Source organism: Portunus trituberculatus, chromosome 7 (assembly GCF_017591435.1).
Source record: "Portunus trituberculatus isolate SZX2019 chromosome 7, ASM1759143v1, whole genome shotgun sequence".
NCBI classification, from domain to species: domain Eukaryota; kingdom Metazoa; phylum Arthropoda; class Malacostraca; order Decapoda; family Portunidae; genus Portunus; species Portunus trituberculatus.
Window position 1 is genome coordinate 8071542 of NC_059261.1, and position 13725 is coordinate 8085266.

Below are 13725 nucleotides of genomic sequence, written 5' to 3' on the forward strand. Positions count from 1 at the left end.
AAGCAGTCAGTCTCCAAGCCAGTCACTCAGTCAGCGAGGTAGTCATTTTGGGTGTTTTTGTCTTTTATTTGCTGTTTCTATTTAATCTTATTTTATCAGTTATTATTTTTATTTATTGTTTATTTATTTATTTTTTTTTACTTTCTTTTAACCTAATGTAATTTGACCAAACCTAACTTTAATCTTACCTCACCTAACCTAACATAGAATCATCACAGCCTTTACTATCAACAACAACAACAACAAATACTTGCCTAATGTAACGTCACCTCACAAAACTTCACCTCACCTCACTAAACTTCCTCACCTCACTTCACCTCTTCTAACCAAACTTAACCTCACTTCACATCACTCACCATATCATCAGGGTTGTGTTGGCCAGCACGCCCAATGGCCACATAACACACATGTTCCTGGACGAGTATGGGCACAACATGGAGTCTGAAGTGCTGGTGCCCCTGTCTGGCCTGGTGGGGCGGGACACACAGGTGGTGCTGGCCGGCGACCCTCACCAGCTGGGACCTGTCATCAAGAACCCCCAGTGCTTGTCATTCTACAGCCTTTTCAAGAACTGTGGCCTGGGTGAGTCCTGGGCTGCCCTGATAGGTTAGGATGGGTTAGGTTGGATCACATTAGTTTTCTTTATGCAATGGGAGATTGGCCAAGAGCAACAAAAAGCTAAAAAAATTATAAATAAATAAAAAAGACTCTCCCAGTTGCCTGTTAGGTTAACTTGGATCACATTAGTTTTCTTTATGTAATGGGAGATCTGGCCAAGAGCAACAAAAAGCTAAAAAAAAATATATAAGTAATAAAGAGACCCTCCCAGTTGCCTGTCCCCTTCTTCTGGTTAGGTTTGGGATGGGTAAGATTGTTTTAGAATGAAGGAATTGTGACAAAAATGTTTCAAGAAAGCACTCGGTGATATCCTGCACATCCTTATATTATTGCAGATGCTGAGGAATTATGGGAAAGAAAGGATCACTAAATATCCTACACATCCTTTTATTGATACAAATGTGAAGGAATTATGGGAAAAACATAAAAGAAAAGCAAAGACTGATATCCTACACATCCTTTTATTAATGGATATACTAAGGAAGTGGTGGTGGTGGTTGGGATAGGTTAAGTTAGGTGACAGAGAGAGAGAGAGAGAGAGAGAGAGAAATTAGTGGTGGTAGGGTTTTTGTTAGAATTAGTTTAGTTGATGTTAGAGAGAGAGAGAGAGTTTTAATATTTCATTTTCAGCATTGAAATTTAACCATTGAAATCAATAAATCTATATTGTATAGTAGAGTTTTCAAATGTTGTACTAATTTACTGAGATTTTAAGCGTGTCTGTGTTTGTGTGTTGGTGAAGACTGGTGTATGTTTTAAATGTGTTGCTGTTCATGTGTGTTAGTCTTTATATAATGTTGTTTTTACTTAGTTATTGTAATTTTTGTTACATTATAACTGACAACTACAAGATTTATCGTTGCGTTATGTTTCGACTGTTTTAATCTTTTTCGTTTTTTCAATATACACAAAGATAGAGTCAATGTTTTGAAATATTTTACAACACAGCGATAGAATAAATAAATGCAATTACACAGGTCTGTCTAAAATATCTATTGGAACCCACATTGTGTCTAGGCAGCCTCTGAACGTAAAATTTACACGAAAAACTAGGATATTGTTGAATTTTGTAAGATTTCAGGACAGTATGGTGTTTATATAGAAGTCAAGTATTATATCACTGCCATTTCTTAAGTATACTATTTCAAACTAATATATTTTGTTTATTATTTTGTTATACGTCTTATCTAGTCATATCATACAACAAAAACGACTAAAAGGTGATATATAGGGACAAAAATGTTACTAAAGAACGAAGAATTATGAGGAGTCACTGCGAGAATATAAAATCAATAGACGACAGAAATATACAGACGACAGAAGATTGGCGCTCCCAGTGCCTCCCAGCCTCTCCTAGTGCCTCCCAGCCTCTCCCAGTGCATCCCAGCCTCTCCCAGTGCATCCCAGTGCCTCCCAGCCTCTCCCAGTGCATCCCAGCCTCTCCCAGTGCCTCCCAGCCTCTCCCAGTGCCTCCCAGCCTCTCCCAGTGCATCCCAGCCTCTCCCAGTGCATCCCAGCCTCTCCCAGTGCCTCCCAGCCTCTCCCAGTGCCTCCCAGCCTCTCAGTGCCTCCCAGCCTCTCCAGTGCATCCCAGCCTCTCCCAGTGCATCCCAGCCTCTCCCAGTGCATCCCAGCCTCTCCCAGTGCCTCCCAGCCTCTCCCAGTGCCTCCCAGCCTCCCAGTGCATCCCAGCATCCCAGCCTCTCCCAGTGCATCCCAGCCTCTCCCAGTGCCTCCCAGCCTCTCCCAGTGCATCCCAGCCTCTCCCAGTGCCTCCCAGCCTCTCCCAGCCTCTCCCAGTGCCTCCCAGCCTCTCCCAGTGCCTCCCAGCCTCTCCCAGTGCCTCCCAGCCTCTCCCAGTGCATCCCAGCCTCTCCCAGTGCATCCCAGCCTCTCCCAGTGCATCCCAGCCTCTCCCAGTGCCTCCCAGCCTCTCCCAGTGCCTCCCAGCCTCTCCCAGTGCCTCCCAGCCTCTCCCAGTGCATCCCAGCCTCTCCCAGTGCATCCCAGCCTCTCCCAGTGCCTCCCAGCCTCTCCCAGCCTCTCAGTGCATCCCAGCCTCTCCCAGTGCATCCCAGCCTCTCCCAGTGCCTCCCAGCCCAGTCTCCAGTGCTCCCAGCCTCCCAGTGCCAGCCTCTCCCAGTGCATCCCAGCCTCTCCCAGTGCATCCCAGCCTCTCCCAGTGCCTCCCAGCCTCTCCCAGTGCCTCCCAGCCTCTCCCAGTGCCTCCCAGCCTCTCCCAGTGCCTCCCAGCCTCTCCCAGTGTGTCTCCCAGCCTCCCCAGTGCCTCCCAGCCTCTCCCCCAGCCTCTCCCAGTGCCTCCCAGCCTCTTCCAGTGCCTCCCAGCCTCTCCCAGTGCCTCCCCAGCCTCTCCAGTGCCTCCCAGCCTCCCAGCCTCTCCCAGTGCATCCCAGCCTCTCCCAGTGCATCCCAGCCTCTCCCAGTGCCTCCCAGCCTCTCCCAGTGCCTCCCAGCCTCTCCCAGTGCCTCCCACTCTCTCCCAGTGTCTCCCAGCCTCTCCCAGCCTCTCCCAGTGTCTCCCAGTGCATCCCAGCCTCTCCGAGTGACTCCCAGTCTCTCCCAGTGCCTCCCAGCCTCTCCCAGTGCCTCCCAGCCTCTCCCAGTGCATCCCAGCCTCTCCCAGTGTATTCCAGCCTTTCCCAGTTGAGTTGAGTTATAGGTCGGGAGAGATGCCTTTGTATCGGCTCTCCCTGACGTATTTTTCTGGCTGTCGTGGTCTTTTGTTCTTTCACTTATTGATTTCTGTTATCGTCTTCTATTTCCTTGATCTTCTTTTGTCTTACATTCCAAAATTTTTGCAGAGTTGTTTTTGTTTGTTGTATGTCTGTATTGTTAAAAAGCAGAGCCCCAATTATTTTTTCAGTATTTTCCTGGTATGGCTGGTGTATTGTTTTATTTTGTGTCTTTCTGTGGCATAGGCAGGGCACCAGAGAAGGAAGTGGGCTAAATTTTCGTTGTCACCACTACACAGCCAACAGTCTGTGCTTCCATTTGAAAATGTTTTCCTGTCATTTAATTTTAGGGTTTGTTGTACATTTCAATAGGATATCTGATGCTATGTCATTAGTGTATACCTCATCTTGCCCTCCAGTCTCCTTCCTGTGTTCTTTGTACAGAGTTACACTAGTTTTATCATTTAATGCTTCTCGCCATGCCTGTGTGTCCCTAGTTTTCATTATGCTTGATATACTTTCCTTTGTTTCATTTTGTATGCTTCCTTTCAGTAGTGTTAATTCTCTCAGATCTTTTAGCTCCTGTGCCTTTCTTTTTATCCATCTCCCTTGCCTGCTCTCCACCAACTCTTCTGCTACCCTTCTCACCAAGTCTTTTCCTTCCACCAGTAGATATCTGAGATATTTTACCTGCCCTTCCCTCACTCTTCAACTCACACTACGTAGATGCTCCAACTTCCCCCCCCTCAGGGTTGCTATAGGTGTATAGCTTGGTGCTCCTAAAATTTGCCAGAAAACCCCATTTTCTATCCTCTGCAGCTTACTAATTTCCATTTCATTAAGGTCTATAATGGTACTTCCATACAAAATGGAGGGAAGTGCCACACTCTTCCAAAAAGTTTTTCCAATGAGTAGTTTTGAGCAACTTGTCGCTATTACGCTCCTCGTCATATTGGCCAGCTTTCTCGCCTTTGTTAACATTTCCTCCTTCTGCACTGTGAACCAATTAATGCTGTCATTTATAGTGCTTCATAAATATCTAAATCTATCTTTTGCTTCTATATTTTCAATATTTTCTGGTCTTACCTTCATGTTAAATATTATTATTCTACTTTTCTCTTTGTTTATTTCTAACCCAAATTCTTTTCCTATCTCCTCCATTTTCTTTATTACGTGTTTGGTATCCTCCACACTGCTGGTTAACAACATTCTATGGTCAGCGAAGAAAAGATATGTTATATTAAACTCCTCGTCCCTGTAGCCTTTGTTTAAATCTTGTATTTGTTGCATTATTTTCAAAGTAATCAGTTTGAAAAGAGTGGTAGACACTGTGCATCCCTGCCTTATTCCGCTTGTCACGTCTGTTCCAAGCTTTTCTTCCTCTACTAGGTCAATTTTGGTCTTATCATTGTTATATACATTGGCTATTCAATTAATACATTTTGGGTGTATTTTAGTTTCCATCAGGACTTGTATTAATTTCTCCCTCTTTATGCTTTGGCAAAATCAATTGAATCAATTAACGTTTTTTCATCTTGAAAGATTTTTGTATGCAGTATTTTAGAACAAAATGTTATTTTCAATTGTACTACGTTCTGTGAAACCTCCTTGCGTTTGTTTCCTAAGCTGTTCTTTGTTATGTGATCTTCTAAGCCATCTCTTATGATTGACATCATTAGTTTATACCCAACGTTAGTTAATGCAATAGGTCTCAAATCCTTGGCTTTTGGGCATCTTGTTTTGGGGATCATCACTGTCCTTGATTCTTTCCAGCTTGGTGGTACATGGCCTGACTCTAATGTACTTTTCATTCCCTTTGCTAATATTTCCTTTAATACTGTGCTATTTCCTATCTCCTTGTACATTTGTCCTTTAATATTATCTGTCCCCACAGCTCGTTTGCTCTTCATTTTCCCAGACACCTCGCCACTCTTTCCTCTGTGATAATGTTCTGTTGTAATTGCACCTCTCCTCCTGTCACCCTTCTTGCCATGTCGATGTGTTCCCATACCTCCACTGCACAAGTCTGTATATATTGCATTTGTGTCCCTTGTTCATCAACTGCGTTCAGCCTAACTGATCGTTTCTCTTCTATGTCTTTGATCATGTTCTCATACTCCTCTCTCTTCCTCACATTCCACATTTCTTCAATATTGTTTTCATATTTTCTATATATGTTGCTCCACAATTTCTTTACCTCCTCCCCCCACCTTCTCCTGCTCCAGTTGTACCCCATCTTCTCCATAGATTTTAGGGATTTTTCTCCTTGATCTTTTCCCTTTTAGCTTCTTAATGTACTCCCACATCTTCTTTCCTCCATCCTTGCTTTCCTTCATTTCTTTGACTGTTTTCTCTTCTTGTTTACAGATCTCCTTTTTTATTAGCACATGTACCCTTTCTTTTTGCTTTGGGTATAACTCCTTCCACCTTTCCCTCTCTTCTTCATTTGTTGTTGCATTTCTCCTCCTCCTTTCTTTGATTTCTTTCCTAATTACATCATTTATCCATACAGGCTCTGTGTTCTTGCTATTCTTTTCTCCTCTTCTCCTATATTTTCCTTTTAGCACCTTCTCTTTATTAGTGACTCCAATTTTTCAATGTTCTCCACTTCCTTATTTAGCGCCTGGCTTTCCATGCACACCCAAAATCTTTCTAAGGAATTATTGTCTGTTTTATAATACTCCTTCACAACCCACTCTTTTCTCTCACATTTTTCTTCTCTCTTTTATTATTAGCTCCACTTCAATTGGATTGTGGTCTGACATGTCAAAATGTCCTTCTCCTCATCTATATGCATGCTCTTGAATTTCCTATAGACTTGATTTGTTGCCAGTACATAATCAATAACACTCCTTTGTTCATTTCTGCTCCATGTGAACTCTCCTCCTGTGCATTTGCAATCATCATTTAACATTATCAATTCCAAAATGATTTCTCCATTTGTATTCACCTTCTGCTCCCCTTTGAAGCCCACATGTCCATTAAAGTCACCCATGACTAAGAGCAGGTGAGAGTTTCCATTTATTATCCTTTCCATTTGTAGCTTAATATTATTATTTCTCGGTGGATCGTTAACACTCAGGTAAACCACTACTAGTCTCATCTCCCATCCTCTCATTTTCCCTTTTGTGTGCAATATATCCGGACATTTTGTTGGTATCTTCTCTAGCTGTACTCCTGTATCCTTCCTATATAGCACCATTAGTCCTCCCTTTCTATCTTGCTCCTCTCTCATATTATCTACTATCACACAGTTATCACTGAAGTTTATATCTCTTAGCTTCTTCTGGGTCTCTGTTAAGCAAACTATACTATCATCACTCACTAACTCTTCTACTTCTTTTGCTTTAGTTTGTGTTAGCCCTTGTATATTTATTACCTTCATTTTGACACTCTTTTCGCTGATTTCTTTGTCCCATACACCTGTATTTCAGTCCCCACCAGTGCCTTCTCCTACTCTCACAATTTTTCCCCTCTGTATTTTCCACTGGCCTCCTTGTCTTCTTTTGTCTTGCAACTTTTCCTTTAGCATTGCGTCTTGTTCTCTCTCTTTCTTAGTTTTGTCAGGGGCAATCCTGATTTGACTTATGTCTTCCTCATGACAGTCTCTCAGCTGTCTGCCCCTCTTCACCACCTCCCATTTATCATATACATCACGCAGACATACATACTATTAGGGGCCTCTCACTCCCTCTCACTTTCATTCCCATTCTGTACATCTTCTCCACCTGTGCTCCTTCCACCCATAACTTCTCATGAAATACATGCTCACAGACTTCTCTGTCCTCCTTTTCTCTCTCCCAGTCCATCCCAGCCTCTCCCAGTCCATCCCAGTGTGTGTGTGTAAATAATAATAATAATATGGTTTATTAGTAATTGCAGTACATAGATACTGAAAATGCACACATGGGGATTGAGGGAGACTTAAGATGAGAACCTTAAGTTAGCTGTTTATGGGTGGCACCATGGAGGGGATAGCACTGTGATGATAACGGTCAGTTCTTGGGGCCTTGAGTGGCGTGACCACGTTTGTGTGTGGTGTGGCATGGATTGGCTGGGGCGCGTCAGGGGGAGATGTTGTAGCCGTGAGTGGCACAGCAGGCCTCTACCCATCTTGACGAGGGCCGCTTGGTGTGTATTTACCTAGTTGTATTTTATCTAGTTGTAGTTTTACAGGGCCTGGGCTTTATGCTCGTGTGGCCCCGTCTCCATATCTACACTTATCCAATCTTACTTTAAAAGTATGCACACTCGTTGCAGACACTACTTCTTCATCTAAACTGTTCCACGTCTCAATACATCTCTGCGGGAAACTATATTTTTTTATATCTCTCAGACATCTTCCTTTTCTCAGCTTTTTACTATGCGATCTTGTGCTTCGGATGTCATATTCTTCTCTCAGGATCAGTTTCTCATTATCCACTTTGTCCATTCCGTTGATCAATTTATAAACTTGTATCAAGTCTCCTCTCTCCCTTCTTTGTTCCAGGGTTGGTAGATCCATAGCCTTTAGTCTCTCCTCATATGTCATCCCTTCAAATTCTGGAACCATTCTTGTAGCTATTCTTTGTAGCCTCTCCAATTTCTTTATGTGTTTCTTTTATGAGGAGTCCACACTACTCCTGCATATTCCAATCTGGGTCTTATTATAGTACTTATCAATTTCTTCATCATTTCTTTGTCCATGTAGTGAAATGCTACTCAAATATTCCTTAGCAAATTATATGTTTCTCTAAAATTCTATCAATATGGCTTACTTGTTGATTGTTTTCTTCCATCGTCACTCCTAAGTCCTTTTCCTTTTGACTTTCTCCAGTTCTACTCCGTCTCCCATCTTATAGATTCCCACGGGTCGTCTTTCACTCTTTCCCATTTCCATGACATGGCTTTTGTTCACATTGAATTCCATTTCCCACTTCTTACTCCATTCCCAGATCTTATTTAGGTCTTCTTGCAGTATTTCAGTGTGTGTGTGTGTGTGTGTGTCATACAAAGTCAGTTTTTATCCAATATTTCTACATTGTGTTGTTTAAATAGAGATAGTTTTGTGTATTTCTTTGCTACAACAACATTCATTAAAGTTTCTCTCTCTCTCTCTCTCTCTCTCTCTCTCTCTCTCTCTCTCTCTCTCTCTCTCTCTCTCTCTCTCTCTCTCTCTCTCTCTCTCTCTCTCTCTCTCTCTCTCTCTCTCTCTCTCTCTCTCTCTCTGTTAATCAAGTTTGATTTATTTGAGATTGTGTAAAATTATTTTAAGAAAGTTTGTCATGTTTTGAGGTCATTTAAGACAGTTTGGTAGGTTTTGAGGGCATTTTAAGACAGTTTGGTAGGTTTTGAGGCATTTTAAGACAGTTTGGGATGTTTTGAGGGCATTTTAAGAGTTTTGAGGCATTTTAAGACAGTTTTGAGTTAATTTTAAGACAGTTTGGTAGGTTTTGAGTTAATTTTAAGACAGTTTGGGATGTTTTGAGGGCATTTTAAGAGAGTTTGTCATGTTTTGAGTTAGTTTTAAGACAGTTTGGTAGGTTTTGAGGCCATTTTAAGACAGTTTGGGATGTTTTGAGGGCTTTTAAGACAGTTTGACATGTTTTGAGGCATTTTGAGATAGTTTGGTATTTTTGAGGGCAATATAAGACAATTTTGGGCATGATAAGACAACTTTATTGACATTAGGAAGGATGCATGGAGGTCACAAGATTATTGGTGTTCTGTTTGTTAATCTCCAGGCCACATACTCTCCCTGTCTCCACCACCACCTGACCACCACTCTCTCTGCGTCTTCCATGCTGCTCGCTGACAGCATTCCATCGTCTGCAAAGAATAAGTGAGTCACATTTAAAGTGTCATCTTTGAAGCACAAATTTACACTTTCTAATGTCTTTATTATTATTTTGAAAGTTATTAACCCCTTCAGTACTGGGACCTATTTTTACCTTGAGGTTTGTGTACCATTAGACCATTTTGATGACATTAGGAAGGGTGTATGGAGGGCAGAGGATAAATGGCCACAGTCTTCACTATTTTAACCCCTTCAGTACTGGGACATATTTTTACCTTGAGGTTTGTATACCATTAGACCATTTTGATGACATTAGGAAGGGTGTATGGAGGGCAGAAGATTAATGGCCACAGTCTTCACTATTTTAACCCCTTCAGTACTGGGATGTATTTTTACCTTGAGATTTGTGTACCATTAGACCATTTTATTGGCATTAGGAAGGGTGTATGGAGGTCAGAGGATAAATGGCCACAATCTTCACTATTTTAACCCCTTCAGTACTGGGATGTATTTTTACCTTGAGATTTGTGTACCATTAGACCATTTTGATGACATTAGGAAGGGTGTATGGAGGGCAGAGGATAAATGGCCACAGTCTTCACTATTTTAACCCCTTCAGTACTGGGATGTATTTTTACCTTGAGATTTGTGTACCATTAGACCATTTTATTGACATTAGGAAGGTTGTATGGAGGGCAGAGGATAAATGGCCACAGTCTTCACTATTTTAACCCCTTCAGTACTGGGACACATTTTTACCTTGAGATTTGTGTACCATTAGACCATTTTGATGACATTAGGAAGGGTGTATGGAGGGCAGAGGATAAATGGCCACAGTCATCACTATTTTAACCCCTTCAGTACTGGGACGTATTTTTACCTTGAGGTTTGTGTACCATTAGACCATTTTATTGACATTAGGAAGGGTGTATGGAGGGCAGAGGATAAATGGCCACAGTTTTCACTATTTTAACCCCTTCAGTACTGGGACACATTTTTACCTTAAGGTATGTGTACCATTAGACCATTTTGATGACATTAGGAAGGGTGTATGGAGGTCAGAGGATAAATGGCCACAGTCTTCACTATTTTAACCCCTTCAGTACTGGGACACATTTTTACCTTGAGGTTTGTGTACCATTAGACCATTTTGATGACATTAGGAAGGGTGTATGGAGGTCAGAAGATTAATGGCCACAGTCTTCACTATTTTAACCCCTTCAGTACTGGGACGTATTTTTACCTTGAGATTTGTGTACCATTAGACCATTTTATTGACACTAAGAAGAGTCTATGGAGATCACAAGATTAATGGCCACAGTCTTCATAATTTTTAACCCCTTCAGTACTGGGAGGCATTTTTACTGTGAGTTTTGGGCGTGATTAGACGATTTTATTGACATTAGGAAGAGTCTATGGAGGTCAGAGGATTAATGGCCTGAGTTTTCACTATTTGAATCCCCACATAATAAGTTTGTGAAGCTGTATAGAATCACCAAAATAGAAAACAGAATGACTATGTATGAAAGCACGTCCTGGTAGTGAAGGGGTTAATTTGCCAAGTGTTATGGAGGCTGTATGTACATCCCCCTGCTGTCTGTCTGTCTGTCTGTCTGTCTGATGCCACTTGTTAAATTTTGTGTTTGAAGTCTTAGTCTAGTTTTGTCTCCAGGGTAAACTTTTGTTATTAGGTCTAGTACTTTTCATTTATTTGATATTCCATAAGAATTTTGATCCTATAATCCTTCTTATACTGTCTAAAACTTTGCAAACATCTATTGATATGACAATTAAAGATTTTTTTACTTTGAAATGATTTTTGTACACAATATCTGAGTATGAACAGGCCATTTTCTAGCCTACCTCCCAGGAAGCTGGAGCGCATTCCCTATTATTGCACGTTATAATGGGTTCGGGATACGGTAATTCTGATTTGTGGTAAGGTTTTCAGGAACGCACATGTACCGTGTAACGAGGACTTACCGTACATGTAAAGTAGTTAAAGTACATTAATATACAGTTTAATGACGCAGTGTTGTCTGTGTGGACACTCTGTGTGGATGTTGGTGCTGTGAAGGAATGAAAGCTGTTTATGTGACATAGAGGAAATATATTATTATAAAAAGACTGACTTTGCTTCAATCCTGCAAATGTACCATACAAGAAGTTAAGAGATTTTTGAGCCACATTTCACTGCGTGTGCAGAAATTTATCTATTTGTGTGAGGAATGTGTTCCCGAGAGCATCATGTCATGTCAAGATGGCACAAAGGTAAGCTGATTACTGACCTAAGCTGTCTGAGATGTCACTGCGAACCAAAGCATTTTATCAGAGACAGGTCTATTCGTGGGGAACCTCAGTTTCAGTAAAAACACTCCATTTTATCCCAAAACACACTCAAAACACCATGTAACTCCTCAAAATGCCCCAAAACACACCCAGAGCTCAATACAAACACACCCACACACACTCAATACATCCAAACCACTTAAAACACTCAATTTTATCCCAAAACATTTCAAAATGCCCCAAAACAAATTCTGAGCTCAATACAAACACACCCACACACACTCAATACGCCCAAACCACTTGAAACACTCAATTTTATCCCAAAACACACTCAAAACACCATGTAACACCTCAAAATGCCCCAAAACATACTCTGAGCATAAAGGTAAGCTGATTACTGAGCTAAGCTGTCTGGGGTGTCACTGAAGCAAAGCATTTTCTCAACAAGGTAAGCTGATTACTGAGCTAAGCTGTCTGGGGTGTCACTGAAGCAAAGCATTTTCTCAACAAGGTAAGCTGATTACTGAGCTAAGCTGTCACAATTGTATCGTCATTGGGCATTATCATTTTATACTTCTCCATGCATTCTAATATCATTCTTCCATTTCCATCTGGCTTTTGTGTTCCTTTGAATCCCACGTGGCCATTCAAGTCCCAGATTGTAAGCAGTGGATGTTGTGCATTAGTCTCTATGATCTTCTCAATTTCCAGTTTGATAGTACCATTCCTTAGTTTATCATCTACACTAAAGTACACTACAGTTATGTTAACCTCCCATCCCCTAACCCCTTCAGTACTAGGACACATTTTTACCTTCAGATTTGTGTGCCATTAGACCATTTTATTGACATTAGGAAGGGTGTATGGAGGACAGAAGATTAATGGCCACAGTCTTCACTATTTTAACCCCTTCAGTACTGGGATACATTTTTACCTTGAGATTTGTGTACCATTAGACCATTTTATTGACATTAGGAAGGGTGTATATAGGGCAGAAGATTAATGGCCAGTCTTCACTATTTTAACCCCTTCAGTACTGGGACACATTTTTACCTTCAGATTTGTGTGCCATTAGACCATTTTATTGACATTAGGAAGGGTGTATGGAGGGCAGAAGATTAATGGCCAGTCTTCACTATTTTAACCCTTTCAGTACTGGGACACATTTTCACCTTCAGATTTGTGTGCCATTAGACCATTTTATTGACATTAGGAAGGGTGTATGGAGGGCAGAAGATTAATGGCCACAGTCTTCACTATTTTAACCCCTTCAGTACTGGGACACATTTTTACCTTCAGATTTGTGTGCCATTAGACCATTTTATTGACATTAGGAAGGGTGTATGGAGGGCAGAAGATTAATGGCCACAGTCTTCACTATTTTAACCCCTTCAGTACTGGGACACATTTTTACCTTGAGATTTGTGTGCCATTAGACCATTTTATTGACATTAGGAAGGGTGTATGGAAGGCAGAAGATTAATGGCCACAGTCTTCACTATTTTAACCCCTTCAGTACTGGGATACATTTTTACCTTGAGATTTGTGTACCATTAGACCATTTTATTGACATTAGGAAAGGTGTATGGAGAGCAGATTAATGGCCACAGTCTTCACTATTTTAACCCCTTCAGTACTGGGACACATTTTTACCTTCAGATTTGTGTACCATTAGACCATTTTATTGACATTAGGAAGGGTGTATGGAGGGCAGAAGATTAATGGCCACAGTCTTCACTATTTTAACCCCTTCAGTACTGGGACACATTTTTACCTTGAGATTTGTGTGCCATTAGACCATTTTATTGACATTAGGAAGGGTGTATGGAAGGCAGAAGATTAATGGCCACAGTCTTCACTATTTTAACCCCTTCAGTACTGGGACACATTTTTACCTTGAGATTTGTGTACCATTAGACCATTTTATTGACATTAGGAAGGGTGTATGGAGGGCAGAAGATTAATGGCCACAGTCTTCACTATTTTAACCCCTTCATTACTGGGACACATTTTTACCTTGAGATTTGTGTACCATTAGACCATTTTATTGACATTAGGAAGGGTGTATGGAAGGCAGAAGATTAATGGCCACAGTCTTCACTATTTTAACCCCTTCAGTACTGGGACACATTTTTACCTTCAGATTTGTGTGCCATTAGACCATTTTATTGACATTAGGAAGGGTGTATGGAGGGCAGAAGATTAATGGCCACAGTCTTCACTATTTTAACCCCTTCAGTACAGGGAAACATTTTTATCTTCAGATTTGTGTGCCATTAGACCATTTTATTGACATTAGGAAGGCAGAAGATTAATGGCCACTGTCTTCACTATTTTAACCCCTTCATT

At 41.3% G+C, this 13725-nt stretch overlaps 1 protein-coding gene and 1 long non-coding RNA gene across 5 annotated transcripts; one reads left to right on the forward strand and one right to left on the reverse strand.

Annotated features, from left to right (window-relative positions):
- Window positions 1–15: 15 nt before the first annotated feature.
- On the forward strand, window positions 16–9170 carry LOC123519796 (putative helicase mov-10-B.1). 4 transcript variants are annotated; one of them, XM_045281317.1, is made up of 2 exons: window positions 16–582; window positions 9035–9170. In XM_045281317.1, exons 1-2 carry the CDS (start codon window positions 408–410, stop codon window positions 9103–9105), a joined length of 246 nt encoding a protein of 81 aa, XP_045137252.1. In that variant the 5' UTR covers window positions 16–407; the 3' UTR covers window positions 9106–9170. The 4 variants fall into 4 exon arrangements, 1 of the variants encoding a protein (XP_045137252.1); XR_006679093.1 differs by lacking the exon at window positions 16–582 and adding an exon at window positions 3144–3286 and having other exon boundaries at window positions 9035–9169; XR_006679095.1 differs by lacking the exon at window positions 16–582 and adding an exon at window positions 3144–3281 and having other exon boundaries at window positions 9035–9167.
- LOC123519815 lies at window positions 8947–13436 on the reverse strand. Its single transcript, XR_006679101.1, has 2 exons — window positions 13393–13436; window positions 8947–9119 (listed from the first exon to the last, which is right to left on the reverse strand). It is a non-coding gene; the product is annotated as an uncharacterized LOC123519815 (long non-coding RNA).
- Between the last annotated feature and the right edge of the window lie 289 nt (window positions 13437–13725).

What these genes read in the sequence shown, in the direction of transcription:
- LOC123519796 (XM_045281317.1), top strand. Translation starts at nt 408, where the DNA reads ATGTTCCTGGACGAGTATGGGCACAACATGGAGTCTGAAGTGCTGGTG. An exon ending in TTTCAAGAACTGTGGCCTGG is followed by an intron (nt 583 to 9,034) that starts GTGAGTCCTGGG and finishes GTTAATCTCCAG; the next exon opens with GCCACATACTCTCCCTGTCT.